This window comes from Oncorhynchus kisutch, unplaced genomic scaffold (genome assembly GCF_002021735.2).
Source record: "Oncorhynchus kisutch isolate 150728-3 unplaced genomic scaffold, Okis_V2 scaffold4078, whole genome shotgun sequence".
Lineage (NCBI taxonomy): Eukaryota > Metazoa > Chordata > Actinopteri > Salmoniformes > Salmonidae > Oncorhynchus > Oncorhynchus kisutch.
This window is the reverse complement of record NW_022266023.1, coordinates 94,203-115,299: the sequence shown is the minus strand read 5'-3', so window position 1 is coordinate 115,299 and position 21,097 is coordinate 94,203. Positions and strand designations below refer to the sequence as shown.

The 21,097-nt window shown below is 41.4% G+C and overlaps 1 protein-coding gene across 9 annotated transcripts; it reads right to left on the bottom strand.

The window, feature by feature from the left end:
* Nucleotides 1-5,487: 5,487 nt before the first annotated feature.
* On the bottom strand, nt 5,488-19,844 carry LOC116373870 (TOG array regulator of axonemal microtubules protein 2-like). Of its 9 annotated transcripts, none has more exons than XR_004209602.1 (12): nt 18,292-18,665; nt 15,153-15,280; nt 14,414-14,965; nt 13,767-14,028; nt 13,298-13,421; nt 12,994-13,099; nt 12,607-12,842; nt 11,532-11,690; nt 10,368-10,499; nt 8,996-9,460; nt 8,124-8,227; nt 6,660-6,803 (listed from the first exon to the last, which is right to left on the bottom strand). XR_004209602.1 is itself a non-coding variant. In XM_031822166.1 (12 exons), exons 4-12 carry the CDS (start codon nt 15,231-15,233, stop codon nt 9,836-9,838), a joined length of 1,878 nt encoding a protein of 625 aa, XP_031678026.1. In that variant the 5' UTR covers nt 15,234-15,280; nt 18,292-18,424; nt 18,672-18,871; nt 19,757-19,844; the 3' UTR covers nt 9,468-9,835. The 9 variants fall into 9 exon arrangements, 7 of the variants coding, with proteins under 7 accessions (XP_031678030.1, XP_031678031.1, XP_031678032.1 ...); XR_004209601.1 differs by lacking the exon at nt 6,660-6,803 and adding an exon at nt 7,326-7,801; XM_031822166.1 differs by lacking the exons at nt 6,660-6,803; nt 8,124-8,227; nt 8,996-9,460 and adding exons at nt 9,468-10,061; nt 18,672-18,871; nt 19,757-19,844 and having other exon boundaries at nt 18,292-18,424.
* Between the last annotated feature and the right edge of the window lie 1,253 nt (nt 19,845-21,097).

Genomic DNA, 21,097 nt, shown 5'->3' with positions numbered 1-21,097 from the left:
TAATATTTGATTTATTAGTGTTACCCCATTATTTTTACATGATATAACGGCTGCTCGACTTAAGAAATCCCAGTCAACCAACAGCCTATCGACCAAACTGTCGACCAAATGGGGTCAGCCCTAGATTTACTATTAGGAGATAAAAGGTTATTGCATGGGCAATTTACCTTCCTCGGAACAACATGCTGTAGGGGCAGGTTATAGATATGAAAGATATCACAAATATCCACATCTCTGCTCAATCTATTCCCTTACCTTGACTTTATTTCTTTTCACGGCATCCTGCTGCATCTGAGGCAGGGGATCCTTCTTCACCTTTTCCTCATCTTCATCATTCTGATTATCAACAAAATCTCTCTCAGCCGCATCACTATCAGTGCTCTGTTCAACTGTGGACCTGTTGGCACTGGTCCTCCTCTTGGTCTAAAAAGACAATACAGTCAATGACATACTGTATGTTGCCGTTGCTATACAGGCCTTTGAGAAGAGCTACAGTAAACAATTGGTGATTGAATATTAAGAGATGGAAGTCTGTTGTAAGGACAATTTACCCTCCAACCTAACAACAACATGTTATATGGCATATTGGACAGGTTTAAAGTGTGGACATGTAAGACCCCAGATTTCCCTTTCTCTCCTCAGTCTATTCTCTCACCTTAACTTCTCTCCTTGTCACAGCCTTCAGCTCGATCTGAGGCAGGGGATCCTTCACTTCACTATCTTCTAGATAGTTTAAACCCAGGATATCATTCTTCATTTTCTGGACTTGACCTTCCAAACTTTGATGATCATGTGGATCATCTTCATTTAAACTCTGATTGGAAGAAATTAGACCATTCTTTAAAACTCATGGATATGGACAATATACCACAGCTAAGAGCTGTTCTTACACGTGACACAACGCACAGTTATTATAAACTGGTTACCAACTTAATTAGAAGAGGACAAATAAATGTTTTACGCTCTGATATACCATAGCTTTCAGCCAATCAGCATTCAGGGCTCCAAACACCCAGTTTATAATGGCCAATATATACAATTTTTTAACAGAACAGGTTTTCGCTATAAATACACATAGATTCTATTGCCTGATTTCAAGATTCGTAATTAATGCTTATGGAGTCAACTATTATTATAATAATTTAGGTAGAATTGTGATAAATAGCCTACTACTGTTATCTTTGCAAGGATCATATTTGATGTATAACAAGTCCCATAGGTTATTATAATGCATACATTTTTTTACAATATTAAAAATGATAATATTAGCGGCACATTAACGTTAGCCCACACCGCCACCCAGCTGCCACTACTTGCGGCACCCCTACCGTCATGTCCTGTAAACCCTGTGGTTTAAAAAAAAGCGTAAAAAAAGACGGTGGAGCGGTTCCTGCACCACTGCATGGGGCTTCTCTGTTAGCAATTCATAGGCTTACCTTATTATCCTCCATGGTTAAAGTCTATGGCTGGAGTCTATATTCCCATCATGTAAAACTTTACCAAGTGATTACCAAAGAGATAAACTATCGCAATTTATACGGTAACTCAGCCAACGTCATAATGTGAATGCACTTTGACGTAATAAAACAACTTCAGGGATGATCTGTCAATCAATGCAATCAGCGACGCAATACTGGATCCCCATACCACTAAAAAGACCACTCGAAACAATAAATACTGGTGTATTAGCTACGTTTCCGTTTTTTTGTACAATAATGTTATGAGACAACAAATAAATAAGTAAACACCAGCCGTCACCAATGATGCGCAATACATAACATTGTAAATAACAATGTGTTCTTAACTGACTTGCCTCGTTAAATAAGGTTAAATCATTTAATAAAATAAAAATAACAAATCAAATGCAGTAATTTGAGAAGAACGCTTGAGGGCGACTACGAACCAGTTTTGAATAAACGAGGACAGAAACATGCCATGTGTTGTTGGGTCAGAGGCGAAGGGTCATAGTTGAAATGAGAAAAAATGGTGGCGCACGCAGAAATACACGTGGTTCACCCTGGTGGCAACAAAATAAACTTCAGAGAGACAGTTATTACAAATGATTCCAACTACATTGTAGCTGACATCAGCTAAACCTGAATTAACTGTATGACACAAGTATGTCATGGATGCAAACTGTGGCTAGCACGTTAGCTAACGTGTTACTGTTTAGCTACAACACAAGTATTCTAATCTTGAGAGAAACGTAACGTTGACTATTGTTGTCTGTGGTCCTGCAAGAATTATGGGTTCGATTCCCGGGAGCACCCATACGTAAAATGTAGACGTGTTGATACAGACTACTCTTTGCAGAAGCTTCCGTACGTGTCCTTGATCAACCAACTCAAACGAAAATAACGTTTCCACTTAACAGCGACATATTCAGTGTCTCTAGGAACAATACTTTGCGGGACGAAGCAAGCATGATCTTAGCAAAAGGGTAAAAGTTCTTGGGTAAAAGTTATTACTAAATGGCTTATACACAGAACCAGTGCAGTGGTGGGAAAAGTACCCAATTGTCATACATGACTGAGTCATTTTCTATTAAGGTATCTTTACTTTTACTCAAGTTAAAGTCACCCAGTAAAATACTAGAGTAATAGTCTAAAAGTATTTGGTTTTAAATATACTTAAGTATCAAAAATGTAATTGGATAAAATATACTTATAAACCTATAAATAATTTCAAATTCCTTATATTAATAAGCAAACCAGATGGCACCATATTCTTGTTTTTTTCATTTATGGATAGCTAGGGACTCCAACACTGACATAATTTACAAATTAAGCAGATATAGATTAGAATGTTAGATTAGAACATTGTGCAAGGTTATTGTCCATTGTGCCAATGAAGCTGTTCTTATGCTACACCCTCGGGAGTGTGGTGTCAGGAAAATAACCTCACGCTCAACGTCAACAAAACAAGGGAGATGATCGTGGACTTCAGGAAACAGCAGAGGGAGCAATCCCCCTATCCACATCAATAGGACAGTAGTGGAGAAGTTGAACGTTTTAAGTTCCTCGGCGTACACATCACGGACAAATTGAAATGGTCCACCCACACAGACCGCATGGTGAAGGAGGCACAACAACGCCTCTTCAACCTCAGGAGGCTGAAGAAATTTGGCTTGTCACCAAAAACGGTCACAAACTTTTACAGATGCACAATCGAGAGCATCCTGTCAGGCTGTATCACCGCCTGGTACAGCAACTGCACAACGCATCACCGGGGTAAAACTACCTGCCCTCCAGGACACTTACACCACCCGATGTCACAGGAAGGCAAAAAAGACCATCAAGGACAACATCCACCCGAGCCACTGCCTGTTCACCCTGCTATCATCCAGAAGGTGAGGTCAGTACAGGTGCATCAAAGTTGGGACCGAGAGACTGAAAAACAGCTTCTATCTCAAGGTCATCAGAATTTGTGTTTAAGCAATAAACACGTTTAAAAAAGAAAAACTCCTGGTTGTAAACTGACTGCAGTAGCTATGTTTTTGGTATCGCTCATGTCATACTGCGTGTCATTCCTCAACTCTGGATTTTACATTCATTTTGGACCTCCACAAAACTGACACACTAAATCAACAAACTGTTTTTGTACATATTCAAGTAGCGATTCATAACATACAAATACAATCAGTACATGGCTTTCCATTCATTTCTTAAACTCATTGGAAATGAAATGGAATTCAACTATGCTATATTCCCACTGAATAATGAATAAGCCTCATTCAGATGATTTTATATGGTCCTTTACACACCAGCTCCGTGGGAAAATTGGATCCTGGCCAAAGGCACAAGTTCATTCAAAAAGTGTGAGACATCTAGGATGAGTTTTTGACTATATTAATGTCAACTGCCATATGTTGATGTACATGTCCAACTGGTTTCCTCCTATTTTCAGACTACTGATGCCAGACTAGTGTTTTATCATGTGGCCACAGATACTCCCCTATTCTGTCAGTGGTTCCAGATCTACAACAGACAACTGTGTGCGAATAGCATACAGTATTGAGCAACAGAGAAGTAAAATTCCATTGTTATGAGAAAATCATAATAATTTTTTTAAGTGTCTTGTGCCGTCCCAAACAAAGTACAATAAAATGAAATTGAAATGAAAGCTAAAGGGCATATGCAGTAGGGTTGATAAAGGTCAAAATAGGTTTGACTGGGACTAATGGAAGCGTAGGATGTTTGGTAACATTTGGCATCCTAAACTTGTTTACATGTGACAAAGTAGGCTACAGGACCATATAGTGCTTCTACCCAAGTGGTGGCCCATCATGTCTTTAGGAGCTACAGTCTTTTTCATTTTTTCCAACCAGGCATTAACCAAGACATATAGCTAGAATGTTATGGAGTGATATTAGTGCCAACATAAACTGAATTTCAGATTCAACATCATATCGCTCCATAGACTCTAGTGTGCCTGGTTTGGCCAAAGATTACTACACATTGTGGCCCTCCAGAAAAAATAGTAAACACTCTTGAAGTCTATGACTTCCTCCCTATAGGCTGTCTCATCGTCGTTGGTGATCAGGCCCTACCACAATCGTGTCATTGGCAAACTTAATGATGGTGTTGGAGTCGCCTGCGAAGGTGAACATGGAGTACAGGAAGGGACTAAGCAGGCACCCCTGAGGGGTCCCCGTGCTGAGGGTCAGCATGGAGGATATGATGTTGCCTACCCTCACCACCTGGGACGGCCTGTCAGGAAGTCCAGGATCCAGTTACAAATTGTTGCCTACCCTCACCACCTGGGGGCGGCTCGTTAGGAAATGACAGGATCCAGACGCAACTGGTTTCAAGTGGCCAAGAGAACTCATGTGATCTCCGACTGCTAGCGAGTGGACGAACTGGGAATCAGACAAGGGAATGTTTACATCAATGTATGGATAGAGACTTCAGCTTTCTTCTCATGTGTAGATCCTGACAAACGATAAACGTTGCACAAACCCCGCACTTTTAAAATGGCTCTGTTCCTATGGAAATGTGCACATGTTTAGAGAGAGTAATTGGTTACATATTTCATGTCAAACCTAGACTTTCAAATCTCTTATTCCCCAACAACTGACAATTGGGACCTCCCCCCTATCTCGGGCTCTGTAATAGTCACATTGTTTCTGACGCTTATCAGAATCCCACAGTTCTTAGCTTTCTAACAGTACTTAACTGTCGTTCTGCCCCTGAGCAAGGGAGTTAACCCACTGTTCCCCGGGCGCCGATGACGTGAATGTCGATTAAGGCAGACCCCACACATCTCTGATTCAGAGTGGTTGGGTTAAATGCGTAAGACACATTTTAGTTGAATACATTCAGTTGTACAACTGACTAGGTATTCCCCTTTCCCTAAGCATGTTTCTGTAAGGACCGAAATGTACTTTATGAGGGCAGTATACAATATTATGCATCGTTTATAAAATGCCACCAGAGGGCGTCAGAGTTGAACAGGTTAAGAACAGCTATGGCTACAGACAAACAGGTATTCGTTGGTATAAGTACTTTAAGGAATGAGCAGCAAGGCAGCATGATTTCAACAAGCACTTCACCTGTCATTGCAATACAATTCTAACTAGGCCTCTACATAGACAGCAGTAGAGCTAAGTATTGCTTTTCCCCCCCAAAAACACAAAGTTCTACGTAACAAATACCCAGTGTTTTTAATCCAAACCATGAAACAGTGTTTTTACTATGAGGAGAAAACAACCTTTTGTGTCTAAGACACCAAAACCGGTTTGACTTAGGGTGATATATTAACATTCCAGTTTGATCCGGTTAAGATCTGAAGAGTTCAAAAGAGGTTTGAATGTTAAATACAATGATATACATTCTCAATAAGTTAACACTGTAGGCTGCTGTTGTGTATAGCGTATTAGACTTGGAGGGCTATAGTTGTTTTCTCCAAGGCACAGGTATGGAACAAAACATGCAAGGAGGAGGACTAAAATGAACTTCAAAATATCAAGGAAGTGGGATTCAAACATGTGTTAAATCATACAGAAATATGCATGCCAGAGGGACCATTTGAAACAAAATAGTAAAATAATTTCTTTGTGGGAAGCATTACATACATTTTTTTTGTGTGAAATCATACAAATCTGCCATTTCAATGAAAATACAGTACTGCATTCAAAAACCCATCTCGTAGAATTTGATTAGGGTTATTAGTCACAATTTGCAGGAGTAGAAAGGTTCATGTTCCCTTAAAGAGTTCAAGTATGCCCCATAACTTCCTCCAGTAGCCTCTAACATCAACCTAACTCCAAACTGCAGTAGTGAGTGAAACTCGTCTATAGTTGATGCCTGATAGTTGTGCTGGTTTGCAGCATATGCATTCTCCATCTTGTGTCAACATGCGCAAGACTGTAGAAAACCCACTCAAACGTGTTTCTGTAAAACACGAGTAGCAGCAGAGAAAGAAAAATATCAAATTTCAGTACAAATAAATAGGATCGATTGAGCATGTCACACCTGAAGAAAGGACTCTCACGATGGCAGTCTTCGCCACTCTGCCAGCTGACATCCAAGCAGGTGAGTAACACTTAGAGAGCACTCTGACAGGTGCCGTTTGTCATGACATCTTAGCAGAACCTTTCAACTGGCCAGTGTTAAGAAGCTACGGTTTGCATTTGTTTACATCCTGATCCTCTTTTTTCCCTTTCCAGAGGATGTTGCTGTGGTCATCCCGGATGTCACCCCACACGTCACCAAGGACGTGACACTGGATGTTCCATGCAGAGCTAGGAAAGGGGCAGTCCAGCGATTATTTTGCAGGCTTTGGAGGGCAGTGTGCTGCTGCGCCTGCCACAAGGAAGAGGAGGAACAATATTAATTATTCATCAGACCTTCAGAAATGGGATTGAACCATAGACCATTAAATTATTTGCATTATAATTGGACTCAATTCTGCTTTTCTTGTTTACTACTTAATTTCAGAATTTCTATAAACTTTCACTTTGTAAGTGTGGATTAGGTTGTATAAATAAGTTGGAAACATTACAATTTTAATGCTTTGAATAATTGACTTTGTACATTAAAAAATATATGTATTATTTGACAACAAAAAAACAGAGGGTGCTCAACCAACGTTGAGTTGAGGTGCAACCAAAAATGTGATCATCATCATAGAAAAGGAAAAAGCGCAACTCTTGCTCACTATAAAAAAAAAAGCATTGTTTTATTCAGGCAAGGTTAAAAGATTAACGTTTCGGCCTAGTCTATGATGATATGCAAGTTGTGTTTGCCCAGTAAAAGGGTGACCCAGACTAACCCTGGTTCTTGAGGGTTGAAGACAGTGAAAAATGATCATTAAGTAAATGGGACTTTTCAATTCTTGAATAAAAATCTTTAATGAACATGAATTGAAATACAATTGACTTGAGGATCAGAGCAGGCAGGCTGACTGGCTAGCGATGAAAGCCCTCTGCCTCTAACGCTGTGCGGTTCATCTCAACCAAGAGGTTGTGTGGGTTGTCTTTCTCTCTGTGGGTGTGAATCACTATGACCTCTCCCTCTGCCTGCCATTTGGCTGACCAGAAGCCTTCTGCTCTTTCTTGCTCACATCCTCTATCTAACACCTCTTCCACCTCCTCTTTCTGGCTGTGTTCGACTGAGGTCACTCGTTCTCTCTCCCTGGATGTTGGATAGTTCCTCCTCCTCTGTGTCTTTGTGATGGTGGAGGGAGTTATCCTGTTCCGGCTCCCTCTAAGGGGGTATATCGTAATCTCTTTCGGTGTGTTGAGGGGTTCAGTGGTTTTGGAGGGAGTCTGAAGTGCGATCTCTAGCGATGAGTGTGGAGTCTGTCAAATCAAATCAAATGTATTTTTTTTTCGTACATCAGCTGATATCTCAAAGTGCTGTACAGAAACCCAGCCTAAAACCCCAAACAGCAAGCAATGCAGGTGTAGAAGCACGGTGGCTCGGAAAAACTCCCTAGAAAGGCCAAAACCTAGGAAGAAACCTAGAGAGGAACCAGGCTATGAGGGGTGGCCAGTCCTCTTCTGGCTGTGCCGGGTGGAGATTATAACAGAACATGGCCAAGATGTTCAAATGTTCATAAATGACCAGCATGGTCAAATAATAATAAACACAATAGTTGTCGGGGGTGAAGCAAGTCAGCACCTCAGGAGTAAATTTCAGTTGGCTTTTCATAGCCGATCATTAAGAGTATCTCTACCACTCCTGCTGTCTCTAGAGAGTTGAGGCATGGTCCTAGGGCTCAGGTCCTCCGAGAGAGAGAGAAAGAGAGAATTAGAGAGAGCATACTTAAATTCACACAGGACACCGGATAAGACAGGAGAAGTACTCCAGATATAACAAACTGACCCTAGCCCCCCGACACATAAACTACTGCAGCATAAATACTGGAGGCTGAGACAGGAGGGGTCAGGAGACACTGTGGCCCCATCTGATGATACCCCCGGACAGGGCCAAACAGGAAGGATGTAACCCCACACCACTAGAGGGATATCTTCAACCACCAACTTACCATCCTGAGACAAGGCCGAGTATAGCCCACAAAGATCTCCGCCACGGCACAACTCAAAAGGGCGCGCCAACCCAGACAGGAAGATCACGTTAGTGACTCAATCCCTCTAGTGGTGTGGGGTTACATCCTTCCTGTTTGGCCCTCCTAAGGACGGCATGGAAGAGCACCAGTAAGAAAATTGATATACAACATCCCCACTAAAAATGTTTAAATGCTCAGGAATTTCTACAAAATATGCACAAATTTATATATAACATGGCTACAAACTATGAAACGAACTCACGAAATGTAAAACGTCCACGTACTGTAATATACATCCACAATTTTTTTAGTTTTGGATGTTATGATGATATTCCCTGGAGGTCAGGGCCCACAGGGCAGGTGCCCTGCGTGCCCATTCGGTAATCTGGCCCTGATCGTCAAGTTAAACCACAGGTATTGTTGTTACACATCCTCAAACTGTCTTGGAGGATAAAACTGAGACTGTAGCCAGCTTCCATTTTACCTCATTTTATTGTCCAAAGAATGTTCCCATAGTCCAGAAGTATTGGATGAAAATCCACAATGTTGGTGCCATACAGGAGCACTGACCAATCTGTCTCCAAAAGAGGACTGCTGGTTTTGAGGATGGTGTGGAGGTCAGTGGTTGATGATCTGAGCACCCCCTGAGATGGTGAGTATGGTTTCAGTAGACCACTATTGAGCTGGTAGATCAGATAGGAGCTTCGAGGAAAGGTAACTTAGTGCTTTGAATGTGGTTCATATGGCCTTATAGTGGATTCAGAACTTGGACAAGGAGTCAATGCAGTTTAAAGATGCATTTACATGGGGGTTGGATGATAGTGTCAAATTTCTTAGAATGAGAGAAAATATTGGAGTTTGGGGGCTGGAGGGGATAATAGTCAAGTTGGGAAATGTGCAAATATTTACATACAAATATATAGTCAAGTTGGGGATGATTCAGATATTCCTGTTGAAAAAGAGAAAAGACAGAAAGACAATCTTACAGTATTGTAACGTTCTGGGTGTAGTGGGTGAGAAGTCAGGCGCAGGAAGCAGAGAGTTCAGGGTAGTGCTAATTTAATGCACAAAACGGCGAACATAAGCCCATAGGCCCATAGGCGAACATAGGCCCATAGGCGAACATAGGCCCATAGGCCCATAGGCGAACATAGGCCCATAGGCCCATAGGCGAACATAAGCCCATAGGCCCATAGGCGAACATAAGCCCATAGGCCCATAGGCGAACATAAGCCCATAGGCGAACATAAGCCCATAGGCGAACATAAGCCAACCCCACGAAAACACAGGGCGTACAACAAAACAACGCCCCAAACACGGGGACTTAAACTGTCCAGCAAAACCCACGAAATGGGAAACATGTAACCCACAGACGTGCACACAAGTTACACAAAACAATCCCGCACAAAGAGCAGGCGGGCCGGCTGGCTAATAAAGCCCAAATAATCAGCAAATACACAACAGGTGTAACCAATAAACAGACAAGGAGGGGGAGGAAAGAATCGGTGATGACGACCGCCGAGCGCCACCCGAACGGGAAGGGGAGCCACCTTCGGTAAGAGTTGTGACAAGTATATTAAATTCATCCCTTTGGGCCAAAACTGGTTGAATAAACTTTTCCACCTCATTTCAACAACAAGAAAATGTGATGACGGTGAATCAACGCTGAAAACTCAATTGGATTTTTTTCACCCAACTTTTAACCAGCATTTTTGGTTGATTTCACATTTTGGTTGAGTTCCCAAATTTAAATCAAACTAGACATGGATCTGATTTCTGTGCCCAGTGGGATTGGATTTCTGTAATCATATCAGCTCATTTGTTACACTTCTTCTAATCATCCAGAGAGAATGTACCTTTCTTTGAGGTTAACCTTTGAGATGACCTCCCTCAAGGATTCTCTCTCTTTCCTCGGAGCGAATTTGTCCCACATTTTAGGAAAGTCGCCATTGGTGGCCATGTTGCTCAAGATATTGCGACCATGATGCCTGTGGACAAAAGATATGAATATCATCTTAAACGTGCAACATATCAAATCATTTCTGCTGTCTGTGATTAAAAACAGTACTCAATTGATGGCAACCTGAGAAAAAATAAGACATACATTAGGTAGAATTTGCAAGAGGGTCAGTTTGAGCAATGTACCGCATTACCTGATCTACAAATCATCTCAACAATATAACAACTGGGTTTTAACCGTTCGTTATTATGAAAATCTAAGCGAATCTGCACAGCACTTGGCTCAGACCGACCATTGTGATCAAGTAGGGTTGTCTTCATTAGGCACCAAACAGATGGAAGGAAACTGAATCAGGTACTGACTATTTGGACTCATTTACATTTGTAATTTTTACCCCAATTTCGTGGTATCCAATAGGTAGTTACAGTCTTTGCCCATCGCTGCAACTCCCGTAAAGACTCTGGAGATGCGAAGGTCGAGAGCCGTGCGTCCTCCGAAACACAACCCAGCCAAGCCGCACTGCTTCTTGACACAATGCCCGCTTAACCTGGAAGCACCAATGTGTCGGAGGAAACACCATACACCTGCCGACCGTGTCCGTGCATTGCACCCCGCCCACCACAGGAGGTCGCTAGTTGGCGATGGGAGAAGAACATCCCTCCCGGCCAAACATCCCGGCTAAGCTTTTGGCTTTTTAACTTTCAAACCCACATGGGTGCCTGGACTTGGATTGTCCTAGCACTTATTTGTGTTTATAATTTTTCCTTTTTGTTTTCAATTACTATTCCCCTCCAAGAGAACCTGTGGTTGTTTTGGAATACCTAAAATCCGCAATTCAATCCATTACACCCTTTAGCATAGATGCTGTAGACAGACGACAATGTGGCTTTTAAAGTCAATTTCAATTTGTATTCGTGGTAAACGCTGCAGATGTTGACTCAAGACTAAATTACCTTTAAAAGCTGCATTGTCGGCGATCTAGTGCTATAGCGAGCCATGGTTGAATCCCGGCCTTAACTGTTATGTTGAAGCAAGCTACTTTACAGGAGGAACTTCCCACCTGACTTCCTGTGAAGGGTCCACAGCCAGTTTACTGACGGCAATCAAGAAACGGTCAGTGAGGTCTTTCTTCCCCGACAGGAGACGAGCCGTCCCCATGACCTCAGCCAGTCTCTCCAGGTGCTGAGCAGTGCAGCTCCTCACCGCAGCGTTACGGTGGCTGAGGAAGGAAAAACAGAGCACATCAGTTACATATCATAGAGATACATGAGTTAGGAGATGAATGATAATGGATTGTATTGATGACGTCTCATCGATGGATCAAAATGTTCGGTAAGACTTTATATTAAGGTCCCTTAATATACCATTTATAAACTGTTTGTAAAGAGTTACTTACCATTTATGAATCATTATTCCTACCTTTGTAAATGTCAATAAGAAATCTATAAATAGTTATTTACACATTTAAAAACGCTATTTTAAATGATTTGTTCATGAGGTGTTTGATCATAGTATGTTCACAATTTGTAAATGATTAATAATGTACTACTAATGTACTATAAACCAGTTATAAAGGAGTTACTGTCAAGGCATTTGTTAATGGTTGATTAATGGTTTGACTCACCATTTATATACATATTTATTAATGTATTTATAAATGTCACAAATGGTGTATTTATTAATGAGTGCATTTATGAATGTGAGTACATGTACTTACGAATACCTCAGTGCCTCACTAATAGCCCCTAATCTAAAGTGTTCACTATATATACTTTATAAATGTTTATAAATGACTTGTTACTCCCCAAACGCTAGCACACATCAGTAGACAGTACCTCTCCACCAATGGCTAAAAATAATCTAAATAACGCAATGGTAAAATAAGAAGTACACAACACAAGGAAGTATAAGACATAACAAAAAAATGTGATTCCATTGAAATGTGACGTCTAGCGTTGGGGTGAGTTGCTGCCGGAAGTGTTGTGGAATAACCTAGCATGCTGATGAAAAAGGCAGTTAATTAAAAACTAGCAGTATTTCAATCTTTTCAATTTTGAGGCTTGGATAATGGGATAATTTGTGGAAGTCCGGATCTACCCCTTAGTGAGTGTTAATTGACCCCTCTCCCTCTTTACCTCAGCCCACCGACCAGCAGGGCATTCATGACACGTGTAGGGGTGCAGCTCTGCACCATGTGACCCAGGGCAGAGTTGGCGCCCTGCCGGATGAAGGCGTTGGCCTCGCTGGCTTTGTGCAGCAGCACGCGTGCCGTCACCTCCACCTCACTGTCCATGGCCCTCTGGAGGTGGACGTACATGTCACCCAGTGTGGCCATGGCAGCACAGGACACTGCAGAGCGCAGGTTCTTCACCTGAATCATAATAACACACACAGGACCAGCTATTAATGTTGAGCAGAACAACCCACGAACATCAGAAACATGAAACAATAATTTGACTTGTTCTCCAAATGTAGCACATTTGTGCAGATGAATGAATAGGGCAGTGAATGAATACAGCTACCTCATTTATAATGGCAAGACAGATATCATGGAGTTTAGGCATCAGTATGTCCATGTGGTCCTGAGCCATCACACGGAGAGAGGTCAAGCCCTCGATCTTCTTCTCCCTGCAATTCAGTGAAAGAAACGTAAGCATTTTACACAACATTTTCCAAAAACATTAAAATGATGTTCATCAATTAGGACTCTGGTCTCATAAATTCAGAAGTTTCTATGCTCTGTAGCTCAAATCTACTTTTCCAAGGACACTACACTGTGCTTCCTTTAGCCTAGCTCCATTGGTCTCGTCTACAGTGAATGCTCACCAGTCATCAGAGGCAGAGTGGAGCAGCTTGAAGGTCTTAGTCAGGGCCTGCTCTGGGTTGGACAGAGGCTGCAATCTGGCCTGGTTCTTAATTTGACCCTTTGGCTCACTGGCTGCCATCTTGTCTATGGGTTGACAGCAGACATCTATCTCTCTATGAACTGTATGTATTTATTTATGTATTTACTAATTTCCATATCTGTTTGTAGCTTTTAACACTAGTTCATTATGATATCATTTTAAATTTAGCACATATATTTTTGGTGCTCTCCCTGCTCAGAAACAGGGTCCAATTAACCTTGAGTAAAAGTTATCTCACTGTGAAACAGGCAAATCAAGTGTGGAAAAATGTCTTATCCCTGGGCTAAAGCCATTTGTGTCCCTTCCCTTCCTACTGTCTTTCTATCACTCTACCTAGCTTCATCTCCCTGTCTTATTTACATTTGTGTGAATACATGAGAGGGACTGACCTGAGCCGGTGGCAGCCTTTGGCAGGCTAAGGAACCTTATAGGCCGAGGCTGTTTGCTCCTGGGCTTGGTAGGAGGGGGAGCAGGCCTGGGTGGGCTGTCAAGCGACTTGACCGGGGTCCCGACATCCAAGTAGTCACGGAGCTCCGCAGGGGTGTTCATATCCACTGAGCTCAGGCTTCCCAGAGAGCTGGTTGCTATTTCCCCCGTGGACATGGCCGAGCCCAAACTTCTCCTGCCCATGGCCTTCACCTCATGTACCACCTTTGGTGTAGACCAGAAAACAATGCTCCCATCATAGAAATACATATAGAACTAGTATATACATAAACTAATACAGAGAGATCCTGTATTCTAGGATCTATTCTATCATGCTGTTTAAACCGATACCCCCTGTATTTAGCCTCGTTATTGTGTTACTTTAATTATTATTAATTTTTACTTTAGTTTATTTGGGAAATATTTTCTTAACTCTTCTTGAACTGCACTGTTGGTTTCACGGTAAGGTCTACACTTGTTGTGTTCGGCACATGTGATTGATTTGATTTTAAGACATGGAACCACTATCTGTTTTGGCAATTTATCAGTCCAAGTATAATTCTGAACCTGCAAATTTTCACATTTACAATACATTTGAAGTCCATCCTACCTTCCAGTCCTCCTCCTTCAGGTGAGCCTCGATGTCCCTCACCTCCTCCATCAGGTCAATGGGTCCGTTGTTGTCAGCACAGCCCTGGTCCGACTGGACTTTCAGGGCTTTGACTCCCCGCCTGCCCTTCTTCTTCTTTCCCCTCTTGGAGGGAGCTGCAGTGGGAGGGACGGGAACAGGCCACACGCTACTGCTGCTGAATGACTTATTTACCTGGATGGACTCCAGAGAGTGAGATCCGGGTCGAACTTGGGCTCCGTCCACCCCCACCACGTTCTTCAGTGGGGCCAGAGCTATGTGCTCAAGCCTTCGTGGCAAAGGCCTCGGTGGAGCTTTCGGCCGCGGAATGCACTGAATAGAGGGGACGAAGTGGTGCGCGAAGGTGCTGCCAACCCCGATGAGAGCAGTCCGGACATAATTCTCATGGATAGCACTTATCTTTCTTTGCTTTGCTTCCATGGCCTCTCTTTCAGCTCTCTGCATCTGCAGAAGTCTGGCATCACTGATGAAGCCACGATGGCCCTCTGCGATTGGGTAGCTCTCCTGATAGCCCTGGATCACAATGGTACAGTATGAAATGTATAACAGAAGTGAAGAAGGCAAAATAGTTTCTACAGTGTGTCATGAAAAACTTTTAAGCTAAAGATTTTATGGATGTAGGCCTACTGTATGTCTATGAAACCACAAAATAAACAGTGATATTTTTGGAAAAACGTTTGAAAAAACTGATGAGCCTTACAAAACTTGAAAACTTGTCCTGGTCATCCTGTTGGTTTAAAGCCATGTTTTGCTTCCTCAGGTTTTCGATGACGCTCTTCATCTGTGAGTTCTCCTTCTGGAGTTTGTCAAACTCACTTGATTTTCTCCCTCGATAAGCCATTGATGATAAATATTAACACTCTCAAAATAAGAACTTAACCTATCTCTGTGAGAGATCTATCATGAAATGAAATTTTGCTTGTCAGATGGAACCAGCAATGATATCATGGCAAGGCTTCCGTTACATTGTGATGTCATAATGGGGTCTGTTGACAGTGCTGAGCACATCAGCACATGGTGAACATTCATGAAAGCTTTTTGATTCCCATTTAAATCATGAATGTGGTGAATTTGTAAATATATATATATATATATATAAACTCAGCAAAAAAAACTTTTTTAGGACCCTGTCTTTCAAAGATAATTTGTAAAAATCCAAGCCACTTCACAGATCTTCATTGTAAAGGGTTTAAACACTGTTTCCCATGTTTCCCACGCACAATCCCTACATCAGTGCTCAGACTACCCGCAATAAGCTGGAGGCTGAACTGAGGGCTTGTAGGCCTGTTGTAAGGCAGGTCCTCATTAGACATCACCGGCAACAGCGTCGCCTATGGGAACAAACCCACCGTCGCTGGACCAGAAAGGACTGCCAAAAAGTGCTCTTCACTGACGAGTCGCGGTTTCGTCTCACCAGGGGTGATGGTCAGATTTACGTTTATCGTTGAAGGAATGAGCGTTACACCGATGCCTGTACTCTGGAGCGATATCGATTTGGATGCAGTGTGTCACAGCATCATCGGACTAAGCTTGTTGTCATTGCAGGCAGTCTCAACGCTGTGTATTACAGGGAAGACATCCTCCTCCCTCGTGTGGTACACTTCCTGCAGGCTCATCCTGACATGACCCTCCAGCATGACAATGCCACCAGCCATACTGCTCGTTCTGTGCATGATTTCCTGCAAGACAGGAATATCAGTGTTCTGCCATGGTCAGCGAAGAGCCCGGATCTCAATCCCATTGAGCACATCTGAGACCTGTTGGATCGGAGGGTGAGAGCTAGGGCCATTCCCCCCAGAAATGTCTGGGAACTTGCAGGTACCTAGGTGGAAGAGTGGGGTAACATGGTACAGCAAGAACTGGCAAATCTGGTGCAGTCCATGAGGAGGAGACGCACTGCAGTACTTAATGCAGTTGATGGCCACACCAGATACTGTTACTTTTGATTTTGACCATTGATTTTGATTATTCCATTTCTGTTAGTCAAATTTCTGTGGAACTGGTTCAGTTTATGTCTCAGTTGTTGAATCTTGTTATGTTCATACAAATATTTACACATGTTAAGTTTGCTGAAAATAAAAGCAATTGACAGTGAGAGGATATTTCTTTTTTTGCTGAGTTTATATATATATACACTGTATACAGTTGAAGTCGGAAGTTTACATACACCTTAGCCAAATACATTTAAACTCAGTTTTTCACAATTCCTGAAATTTAATCCTGGTAAAAATCCCCTGTTTTAGGTTAGTTAGGATCACCACTTTATTTTAAGAATGTGAAATGTCAGAATAATAGTAGAGAGATTGATTTATTTCAGCTTGTATTTCTTTCATCACATTCCCAGTGGGTCAGAAGTTTACATACACTCAATTAGTATTTGGTAGCATTGCCTTTAAATTGTTTAACTTGGGTCAAACGTTATGGGTAGCCTTCCAAAAGCTTCCCACAATAAGTTGTGTGAATTTTGGCCCATTCCTCCTGACAGAGCTGGTGTAACTGAGACAGGTTTGTAGGCCTTCTTGCTCGCACACGCCTTTTCAGTTCTGCCCACACATTTTCTATAGGATTGAGGTCAGGGCTTTGTGATGGCCACTCCAATACCTTGCCTTTGTTGTCCAAACTTTTTATGGCCGCAGGGGCCGTATTGAGTAGCTTGGATTAAAAGGTGCCCATTGTAAACGGCCAGCTCCTCAGTCTCAGTTCCTAATATATGCATATTATTATTAGTATTGGATAGAAAACACTCTAAAGTTTCCAAAACTGTCCAAATATTGTCTGTGAGTATAACAGAACTGATATTGCAGGCGAAACCCTGAGGAAAATCAAAACAGGAAGTGGCTTCTATTTTGAAAACTCCATGTTCCATAGGCTCCCCTTGCTCCATTTAAAGGGATATCAACCAGATTCCCTTTCCTATCGCTTCCTCAAGGTGTCAACAGTCTTCAGACATAGTTTCAGGCTTTTATTTTGAAAAATGAGCCAGACAGATAACATCGCGTCAAGTGGTCACATGAGTTTTGCTTGCGCAACAGAGTTTGGACAGCTATTGCTTTTCCTTCTCCTACTGTGAAATACATTTGCGGTTGATATATTATCGATTATATATTTTTAAAACAACCTGGGGATTGGTTATAAAAAACGTTTGACATGTTTCTGTGGACATTATGGAAACTATTTGGAATTTGTCTGCGTTGTGGTGACCGCTCTTTCCTGTGGATTTCTGAACATAATGCGCCAAACAAACGGAGGTATTTTGGATATAAAAATAATGTTATGGAACAAAAGGAACATTTGTTGTGTAACTGGGAGTCTGGTGAGTGAAAACATCCGAAGATCAAAGGTAAACGATTCATTTAATTGCTTTTCTGATTTTCGTGACCGAGCTACTTGATGCTAAGTGTACTTAATGTTTTGTCGAGCGATCGATAAACTTACACAAACACTTGGATTGCTTTCGCTGCAAAGCATCATTTCAAAATCTGACATGACAGGTGGATTAACAAAAGGCTAAACTGTGTTTTCCTATATTGCACTTGTGATTTCATGAATATAAATATTTTTAATAATATTTATTGAATGTAGCGCTATGCTATACAGCGGTTGTTGATGACACTTATCCCGTTAACGGGATTGCAGCCATAACAAGTTAATCCCTTCTCTTAACATGTATGGCACCAAAACATAATCAAGCAGCTGACCAATTACGCAAGACTTTAGTTCGAAGTTAACTGAGATTAATCAACAACTGGATACATTTCTTTATTTCTAAAGTGAAACTATCCTCCGCATTGGAGTATCTCTACAAGTACAAGTTTAACCAGTATTTCAGTTGTTTTTACCGTCCCATGAAGAAGTGTGGCAGGCCTGTGAGGGAGGATCCTACAGCCATGAGGAAACAGCCCTTAGCAATGAACCTGGGCCGGTGCAGCTTCGCCCCAAAATGGCTGACCACAGCCAGGAACAGCAGGTTACCTGCAAGAAACCACAACACTACAGTAGTCAGGAATAGCAAATTATAAACACTGTTATTTTTTTAACTAAAAATGACATATCAGTTTGGATACTAGGCTGCAACAACATAGCATCAAATACAACAATGTTAGGGGTTTGACAGTAGAGTCATGGACAAACGCCAGTCAATCAATTAATAGGAACAACTATAAAACTGGACAGTATTGAGAGCAGACTCTGATTGAACCACAAAAAAAATTGATCATACTGTAGTCTGTATCTGGTTTTTACTACATGAATTCTCAAGCAACTCAATGTTATTGTTGAAACCCATCTCAAAGCTGCTGTCTATGAGTCCGATGAGAGAGCAGGACAGGTCAAAGTGTCTCTCTGAGTGATGGCACTCTTCATGTAGGTCCCTGACAGAGCTTTGGTGAAGGAGGCGAACTACAGGGCCACGATGAACTGCTGACAAACACAAGAGAGAGAACATTAGTGTGTGTTTGTCCGTGTGTATGTGCATGCGTGGATGCGTGTGCAGACAGAGTACATGTGTAGCTGAGGTGGCCTGCAATAGTAAAAAGAACGGACACAAGTTTAAGTCTGCAAAGTTCTGCCGCTTTCTTTATTTTGAAGCATTTTTTTTTTCTCTTGTTCAATTGTCTATTTTCTTGTTAGTACTTTGAAAATATTCACATCAAACAAGTGCACACTTTAAATTAAACAACATAAATGCACTTTACCTAAAGCAGAAATAAAAAATGTTCCACAAATAACCCTGTCTTAGTGTACGGTTTCACATGAAAACCACAATGTATTTCACATTCATACAATAGAAACACCTATATATGAAACCATAAATAACTGAATGTTTCTCTATATACCTCTACCTCTATAGAAAAGTGACAACAATACATTCAGCTTTAAGATAGTGGCACCTCCAGAAAATCGTCTCTCTCTCACTGTATGCACTAAAAGTCCACCAGACTGAGCGTGCTCGGCCAGTTTACCAGCTAGTGAGCACAATTTTACACAAAACAACCAATAACATGTAAAACCAACTCAGAAATCCCTAACAAATGGATTCTTGATAAAAAATCTCCTAGACAAAATCCAGTACAAGTCAGCTACTCAGTAAACATAGTCTTTGTGACTCGTAATGTTTTTTTACCTCAGCTAGCATCAAGCTAACATACACTCTCACTCAATGTAAATCACCTTCTTCTCTCACTCAGTTCGACACAAAGCCAAAACAAAACCTTTCCTAACGTGATAATATCTTGACAAAGTTGTTAAATAGCATGTTATTACATATTGTGTATATATTTGAACGTTTGAAGTGCTGTTACATACCTGTCATAGTAAAAGAACTGACACAGTTTACCTCTGTAAAGTTCTGGTCCTTATTCTGCAGATGGTGAGCTCTTGACCAGAACTTAATGTTTCTCCTGCTACAACAGTGCAACAGCGCCATCTATTGGCCTGATGGACTGCTGACGCTAAAGTATGTAGAAAATCCCATTAAGATTCATTAAGACAAATACAGAAACAATTAGGGGGGATAAATAATAAATGGGTGTCTGTTTTTAGTGACTTTGTTTTCAACCCATTACACATGCACAATCATACATGTGCATTTAAAGCATTATTAAGATCCTTGAGTGTGGAACTGCAGGGCGTTTACGCAAAAAACACATGAATTTCACATGAACACGGGAAGTGTACCAAAAACATGTTTTAATGTAATCTTATGTGAAGATAATGTGATAACATGTAAAGCAACATGTGATTACATTAAACTACACATGTGAAAATGTGATCACGTTGTGTTCCAAAATGTAATTTGTGCTCACATAAAATTTAAGTTGAAATCATGTGTTTTTTTTGTCAGGGCAGGAATATAAGATGCATTTTGATGTTACATGATCTTGAAAATGCAATGTTCTTTGAGGTTCTTCCATGTTCCTTTCCATGTATTTTCCATTTTACTTTCCCTCAGTCCTTTTCACTTTCCTTGTCAAAACAAGCTCTGTCCCCGTCAAGACTTATTGAGCTTCTGATGGATTTTAAACCATTCAACAAATAGTTTTATAATGAAGAGTAGACCCAACTAAACACCCTGGATTCTTTACACACACATTGAAAGGCAAAAATGTCGAATTTGGACTCATCAGACCTAAGGACAGATTTCCACCAGTCTAAGGTCCATTGCTCATGTTTCTTGGTCCAAGCAAGTCTCTTCTTATTTTTGGTGTCCGTCCTTTAGTAGCGGTTTCAATGGAGCAATTTGACCATGAAAGTCTGATTCACGCAGTCTCCTCTGTGAACAGTGCATGTTGAGATGTGTGTGTTTCTTGAACTCTGTGAAGAATTTATTTGGGCTCCAATCTGAGGTGCAGTTCACTCTACTGAACTTATCCTCTGCAGCAAAAGTAACTCTGGGTCTTCCTCATGAGAGCCAGTTTCATCATTGCGCTTCATGGTTTTTGCGACTGCACTAGAAGAAACTTTCAAAGTTCTTAAAATGTTCCGTATTGACTGACCTTCATGTCTTTAGTAATGATGGGATGTTGTTTCTCTTTGCTTATTTGAGCTGTTCTTGGCATAAAATGGACGTGGTCTTTTACCAAATAGGGATATCTTCTGTAAACCATCCTTACCTTGTCACAACACAACCTGTTGGCTCAAACGCTT